The sequence below is a fragment of the Coptis chinensis genome, chromosome 3, assembly GCF_015680905.1.
Source record: "Coptis chinensis isolate HL-2020 chromosome 3, ASM1568090v1, whole genome shotgun sequence".
Taxonomy (NCBI): Eukaryota; Viridiplantae; Streptophyta; class Magnoliopsida; order Ranunculales; family Ranunculaceae; genus Coptis; species Coptis chinensis.
Window position 1 is genome coordinate 114,759,395 of NC_141458.1, and position 10,959 is coordinate 114,770,353.

Here is a 10,959-nt window from a genome sequence, read left to right on the forward strand (position 1 = left end):
AAGAAAGAATGACATTCCATGCAAATACTCAGACTTGAATTTTAACTTTAAGTGATTGAGATTTGAGACGTGGAATACTAGACATTCTAGAAACACATAAGAAAACCTTTCATCTCTATAATTCTTTTGGGTCAACCATGATGTCTGCACATTACAGGACGCAAATATCAGTTAAGAAACGGACAGGGTTAACATTACAATGTCTTGTAGTTAGAGACCTATATTAGGAGATTTTCCATATTCAGGATTTCAGGTTACATGGAAATGCAAGGAAATTAAGATGCATGCAGTGTGAATTGTGTTATCAAGTTGTTGGTTTTTCAAAACCACCTGATGGTGACAAAAAAGATAAAGAATTTTGGATTGTAAGGTGATATATAGACCGATTTACCTGATTGAGCAAGCAAGACTGCTTTGGGTTTTTATCTAAAAAAGACGAGCAAATTTTAACTATCAGATATAGTAGGTCTTCAGGCTGTGGCCACGGATCTCTCCATCTAAACTCCTGACAGGGAGGGAAAAATGAATTTGTACGTATTGGCAACAATATTCGGATTATGATTATGATTCGTATCACCTGTATTATGATTAACGACCTACTTCGACGCAAAGAAAACTCCATCCACTCTTTTTGGCCAAGCATACATGTCAAATATTAAATAGGCTGGTTTCAGATTGTACGTTAAGTTGCTTATGGCTGACTAGAACCTATAAGAAAAATGAATCATATTTGACACCTTATCGACCATGTATCATGTATGAGGTACGCTGTCATTTTATATGGAAGATCGCAACAATGAATCATCAAATAACCATGCCAGAAAAAGAGTGTTTATGCAAACACGAAGAAAGGAAAGAAACAATTACCACGACATTAATCAGGAAATATATGAAGTTCTTATAATCTTCAAAGACAAGCCCATAGGTAATTGTGAAAAATAGAAAGCACTCTTCTCACAAGGAACCGTAGTCATAGAAAAAAGACCATGCCATGTTGTTCTGTGTTGAAACCTATCTGCTAACAAGAGATAAGACAACATTCTATGATTCATAATACTATCTAGTGAAGAACATTACCAAGGTAAAAAAATACAAACCAACATTACCAAGGTAAAAAAATACAAACCGCTCATATGAATACTTTAACATTTTACTTCAAGTTTATAACACATATAGCCAGTTATAGTCTAGGAAACTAACAGTAACTTTTTATTGGTCAGTTTACATTGCTACTGACCTTCCATAAGAGGTGTTTAATAAGAGGTCCCATACCATCTTTTCTTCCTTTCACAAGATCAGGTCATTGTACACACTTTCACTCTTCGTGTTTGAAGTTGGATGCTTTTAGATTTGTGCGTCTGAAGATGTCACCTCCACAATGTCTGGCCTACTGCACCCAATATCTGAAATGTATGGCTATTTATTTCACTGACTCTCAAGTCAGAACCCTTGAAGTATATTTGCATTCGGATGGTATATGTTCAGAGCTAATCAGGAACAGTCCTTTAAATGGAAATAACAACGGTCTAGTATTTAATTTCATACTGCGTAAAACTGCTGTATCAGTAAAAATAACGTTTTCCAGATGGTCTTCCCAGCTGCTTTGATTAATTTTACTTTCCTGGGATACTTCCAGCTAAGAGATAAAGAAGAAACTTTGTTAAGAAGACCAAACTAAACAACCATTCTCAGGTATAAAATGGTTTAAAATGCAAAATATAGAACTGTATTCAGAAAAACACCTCAATAGCCCAAACTTTTTTAATGGTCAGTCATAACTATCTCTGGTTCTTCTAATGGCCTTCTTGTGCGAAAGAGCCTTCTTGCTTTGCAGCCTCTTTTGCTCACCAATTGCTGCCCTGCAGTAGCAGGAAGAGAGCCAACAGTAAGTACTTAAGAGATTCCTTTCTTGATTAACACTTAACAGTAGGCACACCAATTTCTTCTTTTATTCTAAGATAGTAGAAAGGTTCCACTGATGTAAATACAATATGAAAGCCAAAGGCCAAAAACATACAAAAGTATGATTCTTACATTTTAGCTATTTTTTTCTTCTGCTCTTCTGAAGGTGGTGGCGGAACATAAGAAGCAGCATCTATAATTGCCTGTCCCATTTGTTTAGTTATAACAAAAAGTATCACAAGAAGTAGATGTAAGTGTAATCACAATATCAACAAAGTAACCAAATTGAGGCATCATATGTAAGTCATTTGTGAAATAAAACCAGTAGTGTTTGCCTATTTGGTCTATTTATGCTGAAAATCATCTTAAATCATTACCTTTAATTATTATACTGAAATTAACTCTAAACCATTAAAAAAAATCACAACTGTAAAGAGTATTCTAATATTTTTGGTAATAGTGCAAGAAGCTTTGATATTATATCCTAACACCTGTTGGTTTTACCGTTTTGAGATTTTGACTGGAAGTCCCCTTAGTTTTTTTTTCTCAGTACACATGATATATTTAAAGGTAATCGAGTGAGCTACCTGCAGTTTTCCCAGAGCATCTTCAATGTTACCCCTGAAAAAGAAAATCTAATGAGATCATATACTTAGGCAGCAAGAAGAATGGGTAACAAAAATGAAAAGAGGATAGAAGATAACTTCTGGGTTCTTGTCTTTGTAGAAGATATGACAATCTCCCCATCTTTGTTGATCCTATTTTTTTCCTGTTTATAAAAAAGGAATCAATTAAAAGTTTTGTGACTACATTGATAGATATTACTTTGTAGCTAAAACAAAGTCAAATCCAATAAAACTTGTAAATGGTGATTCCTGATTTCTTTTCTCTTCTCACATAAAAGTATTTAGGACCTAGCTAAGCATCATAAGATTCTCTGACGAGTGTTATACTACCACCACCACCAATAGGCTCAGGGATGTACAGGTATCAGCAAGACGCTAAAACTGGTTGGTCTGCATGTCTCAAGTGGAATACAAAAATGTGTCCAAACAGAGTACATTATCTACAATCATAACATCATGGCCATATCACAAAAACTTAACAGATTCTCGCTTCTTATACAACTTCTTGAGTTCCTGGATTGCATGCTAAAATTAAAAATTAAAGAACTACTTTTGCTAGAAATAATCTATTAACTAACCAGTTGCAGAATTCTCTCCCTGATTCTATCGCTTAACCAATATGCTTTCTTAACGTTGAACCGCATGTCCACCTTCGTATTCACTGTAACACCAAGTATAATAAGTGAGCAAATTTTCTAAGAAGAAAAAAACAAACAGAGGAATTAAAAGTCAAAGTACCTTTATTGACATTCTGACCACCAGGGCCACCACTCCTTGCAAAACTAACCGAAACATGTTCTGCAAAAAGAAATGATGTTTCGGTTTATTATTACTGTAAAAGACCAAAAACAATTACTTAAATAATTACCTAAAGCGATTTTAGGGGTAGGAGGTTCATTGACAGCAGAGAGGGATCTTTCTTCAGCTTCATGAATTAGTTGTTGCACTTGTGCTAATCGAGATGAAAATTTCTTATCCCCAGAATCTGACGCGGCCATGCATCGGATTCTACCCGAACTAATATAACGGTGAGTTGGCGTAATACGAAATGCAGCGTCGTCACTGACGCGGAAATTTAAGGATGTTGTTTGAAATATTATTGCTATTGATTTTAGGAAAGGGGGGTTGTGAATTATTTGTTTTATGACCAAGCTCGTCATCATCATTTTTTTTTTTAAGATAGAACTCTGTTTTTTGGTTGAAGAAAATAGAGAGGTTCTCGACTAAGTTTGGGTTATCTAATATAATATACTTGGGTCTGATTGATGGATTCAACCCAAAACTCAGTGATTAATTTGTTTTGGGCCATGGTAATGACGGATTTTAATCCCAGAACCAAGTCTAGCTTGTAATTTTCTCAATTGAAGTCCGTATAATACTAGAACTTTTGCAGTCTATTAACTAGATTTTGTATGCCCGGATATATTAAATATTTTGTGTGTTGAAAACGTTTTACAAAATGTCTCATACAAATTTTCGAAACAGAATATATTTTTATTGAAAATAAACCGAAAATGTTAACGTTAATATGGTACAGATTAGATTTAAACTAAGGGATCAAATTTGAGATAGTCTATTCATTTGTGGTTTAGGATATTAATTTATAATTTGAAATTATCTTAAACTCGATCTAGCTTGTATAATAGTTTTATTAGATTTATGGTGATTTAGCGGTAAATCATCGCCGCTCAGTTTACGTACTAATGTGTACAAATCACTAAAACAAATTGATTGTTTCTATATCCTAAAAGAATACACTACTCTCACTTGAAAAGATTTATCACATGAACGTGTCCTACGAACGGGTGCCGTTATATTAAATTATTCTAAAAAATATTAGCAACTGTGCATAGCTATGAGATATGAAAATTATATTAATTACTCATTCAAATTTCTTACACCACTCTCTATAAAAATGAAGCATTAAACCTTGATAAAACTCATCGACTTTTTTTTTTATTGTTAGGTTTAACAATAGAAGTTTTGTGAGAATGCCTAATGTGGTGAAGATAATATTGAAGCTACTTGAATAGCAAGATATTCCCAATTACAATAAAAGAATTATGATAAATACTACTTAAGATGCAAAACTATATTTGTTGAGATATTTATTCCCCCTACATATAATACAAATATGTACATGTTAGGGTTATTAGTTCAATGCATTTGCATCAAGTTTATGATTTTCCATTAATTATTCTTTGAGGTTAGTTTAATGTAGCACGTTGCATCAAGTTTCCAAATTCTCATTAATTATTCTTTGATGTTAGTTCAATGCAGTTGCATCAAGTTTTCAATTTTCCGTTAATTATTATTTGAGGTTAGTTCAGTGTAATTGTATCCACTTTATGATTTCCCGTTAGTTATTCATTAAGGTTAATTCAATACAATTGCATCCAGTTTTCGATGTTTCGTTAATTAGTATTTGAGATTAGTTCATTGCATTTGTATCAAGGTTCCAATCTCCCGTTAATTACTTTTTGAGGTTAGTTCAATACATCTGCATCTAGTTTCTGATTTCACGTTAATTGTTTTTCTAGATTAGTTCGATAGTTTACAATTTCTATACAGTTTGCATACATGTAAAAGTCTTCTTTTATAAACTCACTTTCATTTTGGGTTCCTAATTACTCGTAGTTACTCATGTGAGAAGGCTAAAAAAGCGAACATTTATATTTTGAGGTCAGTGCGATGCAGTTACATCCGACTTCCAATTTTCAGTTAACTATTTTTTGAGGTTATTTCAATGCATTTGCATCCAATTTTTGATTTCCCATTAGTTAATCTCTAATTTTAGTTTAATGCAGTTGCATCCAATTTTTGGTTTTCCGTTAATTATTCTTTGAGGTTAAGTCAATGCAGTTGCATCTAATTTCTGATTTTATATTAATTGTTCTTTGAGGTTAGTTCAATGCATTTGCATCAAGTTTTCGATTTCTCGTTAATTATTTTTTGAGATTAGTTCAATGCAGTTATATCAAATTTATAATTTTCCGTTAATTATTCATTTAGGTTAGTTCATTGCAGTTTCATCCATTTTTCAATGTTTAGTTAATTAGTCTTTGAGATTAGTTCATTGCATTTGGATCCAGTTTCCGATTTTCCGTTAATAACTCTTGAAGGTTAGTTCAATATATCTGCATCTAGTTTCTGATTATTTATGCTTTGAGGTTAGTTCGATGCAATTATATCCGGTTTCTGATTTCCCGTTAATTATTCTTTGAGATTATTTCAATGCATTTGCATTTAGTTTCCGATTTCCCACAAATTATTCTATGAGGTTAGTTCAATGCAGTTGCATTCGGTTTTTGATTTTCTGTTAATTATTTTTTGAGTTTAGTTCAATGCATTTGCATCGAGTTTCTAGTTTCCCATTAATTATTATCTGAGGTTTGTTTGATGTATTTGCATACCGTTTCCGATTTCCCGTTAAATATTTTTTAAGGATTTACATCCAATTTCTAATTTCCCGTTAGTTATTATCTGACGTTAGTTTAATACAATTGCACCCAGTTTATGATTTCTAGTTAATTACTTTATGAGTTTAATTTATTGCATTTGTATAAAGTTTCCGATTTCCCGTTAATTACTCTTTGAGCTCAGTTATATATTTGAATCCAGTTTCCGATTTCCTTTTAATTATCCAATGTGGTGTGTAATACCAACTTCTACTAATCCATCTGTAGTGTCATTGCAAACATGACATAAAAAGTAAATTATGCTTGATTTACTATATGGGATTGTCACACTCCGAATTTCGACAGAATTCGGAAAAACAATATTTGTTCCCGACTTTTCGATTTTCGAGGTGTGATACACTCTCAACTTCCAAAAACCCAAAAATCAGTTTAAATATGCGGATAATTAAAAACCAATAAAAATTTCAAATAAACAAAAAGTCTTCTTTATTACAAAAATTCACAAATCTGATTAAGTTACAAATCTCCTTTTCAATCCTCTTTAGTTATAATTACAACTGAAAATATAAAACAACATTGTCTTCACTAAAATCTATTACACCTTAAGGGAAAACAAAACATATCATGAATGCAACGCTAACGCAAACCACAAGCAGCAACCAACCTTCTTCAGCATTAATCCTGCCAAGACTTATCAATTATGTTCATTTAATGAACACACCCGATAAGCAAACATGCAAATTGGGTCAGCATTATAAACAATGCTGGTGTGAGTAGCCCTAAAATACAACATATACTTATACATATATTTACACAATAGAGAAGGCAATTAGTTCCTCCACCGAGACGCCATATCTTCCAACGAATAATATAACATCCTTAAGACAATAATTATGGCAGGTAGTTCCTCCACTGAGGCGCCTTAGCTTCCCAATAATAATACAAGGACATTTAGTTCCTCCACCGAGGAGTCTTAGGTTCTAACTAAACTAATAACCAGCCAACCATATTCTATACTTACCATATTTCATGCTCAATTACAGAGTGGGTCGTCTCTGCACCAGTAATTATTTTGACCCACCATTTTGCAAAACTATATACAATCATATATCTAAAAATATATCATTAACCAACATATTACCATAATTATATTATTTAAGGCTTTCTTTGCGTATCCCTAAAATCACGTCGTATCTATGTCTTACCTAGTTTCCCTGGTTACCACAATTGCTACCCAACGCCGAACATGTATATCGACATGCCTCCCCTCACATAATGCACCACTCCGTGTGTAGTTACCCTAAGCGGGATATCGCATAACAGGTAACCCTCACACGACTGTCATTATGTGAGTACTGCCATTATACGGCATAAAATATCGCGCATCTCGTTCTAATTTTGCGAACGGAATAATCAAGCCACTATTCGGCTACGCCAGAAGGGCCATTCAAATTCACTGAAACGCTAGAAGGGCCAATCAAATTACTTATGCCCGAAGGGCCATTCAGATTCACTGAAATGCCAGAATGGCCAATCATATCACATACGCCCATCACAAAGGCAAATTACATGAGTTGTGGTAGCTAGGTTCTAGGATTTTCGTTACGTAATTTATTCAAGTGTCAGACATTCATGTCTCATAATAATTTCACTTTATCACGTGCATGCCAAATACATTATTGCACTAAGCCACAATATTTAGAAATGTCTCAATATATTTTATAACAACTTTCATTCTTTCACGTGCCAATATATTATTGAACTAAGCCACAATCTCGTGGGAAAATATCCACAAATACTATACTACCTCATAGTAGCATCTCATAGATAAAATAATTGAGTGTTTACATTTATTTCTCCAAAAAAATATTGCATTTAATATATATATCTCAACATATCATATAATGTCACAATTACTCCAAACGTATCGCATAACATTTTTATAGCGTTTTAGGAATATTATATCTCCTAAAATTTCACTCTTGTCACGTGTCAAAAATACAAAATATCAACGTCACATCGGTCTTAGATAATGACAACCAAGTTTATATAGGCTTCCACAACATTCTATCATTTGATTTGTCCATACAATTTACAACATAAAACGTAGCACAATTAAACAGTCCACAGTCTACAGTCAAAGCCCAAAAATCTAAATATTTAAAGACCTCATTTTTTTTTATCTATATTAAGTTATATGAACCGGCCCCAAAACCAACTTAGAAACTGACCCAAAGAAAACATTAGTTAGTTTTGGCCCAAGTCCAAAAGTCTAAAACCAACTTATTTATTCAACCTGACCCAATTGGGGGAAGGAAGGACCACTCACATGAAATTAGAAACCGGCCCAAAGAATACTAATAGGTTTCGGCCCAAGCCAACAAAAATGAAACTTAAACTGGCCCAAAACTTTAATTAGTTCGGCCCACAGAACTGAACCTAAACCGCCCAAAGGAAACTAAGGTGGTCCGGCCCAACAACAAACTAATAGAACTGACCCAAACCAAACTGATTTAGTTCCGGCCCAACTAACAAAACCAAAAGGCTTTGGCCCAAAGCCCAAGCCCAAATCGACCAACAGGTCGTCTTCTCCATCACCTACCACCAGCTCCCTCCACCAGCCACCAAATCAGCCACCACTCGTCCTCCCCTCTTAACCCACCGATTTTAATCCCCATAAAAACCCCTACAACTTTAACAAAACCAAAAACCTCAATACATTAAATCCAAAACTCTTCATCAAACGAGATCTAAAATTCGCGACCTCCATTGATGACTTCTACAAGCTTCGACCGCCCCCACTAACCCGCAACATCACCCAACCAACAATCAAAACATAACACAATTCAAATAATACATTTCCAGTCATAAACTGGGCGATTTTAAACTGAGCGATTTTATCTGGGCGCCATTAATGTTTCTTCTCCAATCTTCGCCAGCACCCATTCGACCCTCATTCCAACATCAATAACCAACCTCAAATCAACAAAGTAAACATCATAAAGACAAGGGTTCAAATCCAAAAAGGGTCCGGACAGGCGACGCCATTGACGCCTTCTTCCACCTGCAACAGCACCCACCCAAACACCACTTCAACATACCCAACACTCAATCGACCAAACATCCACCCTTAATCAACCAACACAACAATATACAGAACAAACGTTGGTTTGGCTTGCGCCGCCATTACCGACCTCTTCCGAGTTCCAACAGTTCAGTAAAGAATTTCAACAGTTTCAATAAAACTAAAAGATATCGACAGACATAAATAAGTAGAATAAAAACTGATCGGAAGCACTCGACAGTAAAGGTTTTTATTCATAGACGTAAAACTCTAGTTTTGATGAAAAAGAAAAACGTAACTACTCACCTGTATTAAAAACTCAACGAATCCCTCATCGTCCGAATCGTCGCGCTCCAACGCTCTAGCAATCAAGCTTTTTATCTCCGCCTCCATTTTTATTTTATTTTTATCTCAAAACCCTATTCTCTAGAAAAAATATGTATATATACCTGGGTTTGAAACCTAAGCCCAACATAGACTCCGTCCCATAAATCAGTCCCACATATCCCAAATCCAATCCAGCGAATTTTAAATAAATAATTAAATTAATTAATTAATTAATTAATAAATACGTATTTTAAATATGGGCGTTACAGGGATCATCGAAGATTATCCAGTTCTCGATTTCCCATTAATTATTTTTTAAATTATGCATGACTCATTATGTAGAATCTTCAAAGATTATCTACGAACGAGTGTTGCTATATTAATTATTCTGAAAAATATTTGTAAATATGTAGAACTATTATATATTAATATTATATTGATCACTCAACCAAATTTCTTATAACGCTCTCCATTAAAAAAAAAGAACTCACCTTTGATAAAACCCTTCAACTTCATTTTATTGTTTAATAATAGAAGTTTGATTGAAATTTTGTGAGATTGCCTAATAAAGTGAAATTCATATGTATTGAAACTACTTGAATAGCAAGGAGTTCCAAATTCGAAATATTGAAGCTACTTGAATTACTTGGACTTGAGTTGGAACAACTTTTCAGGAATCGAAATCCCAATGTTTTTTTGGATCATTTAAAGAATTGAAGTATTTGAACCTCGATCTCTTATGCATGGTTTGGAGGAATTGTTCCCCATCAACTTGGAAACCTGTCAGCACTACACTCTCTAGATCTCTCTATTCCCATCGCTAATTTTGGTAACATTCTAATAACACATATGAAGAGCACTCGACTGAAGTCAACATAAAGACTGGTCAAGCAAGGACACATCAGAATTCTAAAACAAACTCTGTAATAGAATGACAGCTCATTTTCAGTTTGTAACTGATTGTAACAGTTTTGTAGTTTTGTATAAATAGGAAACACATTGTAATAAATAATTAAGTAAATTAAATAATTATTTTCTCATTTGAGTATTCATCTTACTTTGGTATCAGAGCATTTTCTCATCTCATGGTGCAAATCGATCCAACAATCAAGTTTGAGATCAATCAAAATTCATTCAATCCTCATCAAATTCATCAGTTCATCTTCTTTCTTTGATCATTCTCAATGACGAGAACAAATCAAACTAATCTACCTTCTTTAAACCCTAATTCAACCATTAATGGAGTTGAAAATCAAATCACTCCTCAAATCAATCGAAGTGAAGATCAAATCAATGATCAACATCAAGTTAATCTTCAAATCAATGTCGCTGCTATCTTTTCGGCAAATCAAGTCAACAATTTCAATGCTGCAGCTTCTATTCCAGCAAATGTTTCACCAAATGTTTCAAATCAAGAACGTAGTAATGCCTTCCATGATACTGGTTCAATTCAAGCAACTTTCGCTCAATTCTCACAACAAAATTAGGTTCCTCAATCATTCTTTATGCAAAATCAAGGTTATTATCAAGATTTTAGTGCAATCAATGGTCTTCAATCTACAAATCAAAATCAGAACTACAACTTCACAAGCTTTAACGCTCCAATGGTAGTTCCACCAAT

At 33.9% G+C, this 10,959-nt stretch overlaps 1 protein-coding gene across 1 annotated transcript; it reads right to left on the reverse strand.

Annotated features, from left to right (window-relative positions):
• Window positions 1–1,111: 1,111 nt before the first annotated feature.
• Window positions 1,112–3,832, reverse strand: LOC147513246 (Class I peptide chain release factor). The gene is made up of 8 exons (XM_086596259.1): window positions 3,397–3,832; window positions 3,267–3,326; window positions 3,107–3,189; window positions 2,607–2,671; window positions 2,490–2,523; window positions 2,035–2,105; window positions 1,743–1,859; window positions 1,112–1,636 (listed from the first exon to the last, which is right to left on the reverse strand). The coding sequence occupies exons 1-7, from the start codon at window positions 3,692–3,694 to the stop codon at window positions 1,769–1,771; spliced, it is 702 nt and encodes a 233-aa protein (XP_086452385.1). The 5' UTR covers window positions 3,695–3,832; the 3' UTR covers window positions 1,112–1,636; window positions 1,743–1,768.
• Window positions 3,833–10,959: the final 7,127 nt, after the last annotated feature.

What these genes read in the sequence shown, in the direction of transcription:
- LOC147513246 (XM_086596259.1), bottom strand. Translation starts at nt 3,694, where the DNA reads ATGATGATGACGAGCTTGGTCATAAAACAAATAATTCACAACCCCCCT. An exon ending in GGGAGAGAATTCTGCAACTG is followed by an intron (nt 2,672 to 3,106) that starts GTTAGTTAATAG and finishes TTTTATAAACAG; the next exon opens with GAAAAAAATAGGATCAACAA. An exon ending in ATGCTCTGGGAAAACTGCAG is followed by an intron (nt 2,106 to 2,489) that starts GTAGCTCACTCG and finishes CAAATGGGACAG; the next exon opens with GCAATTATAGATGCTGCTTC.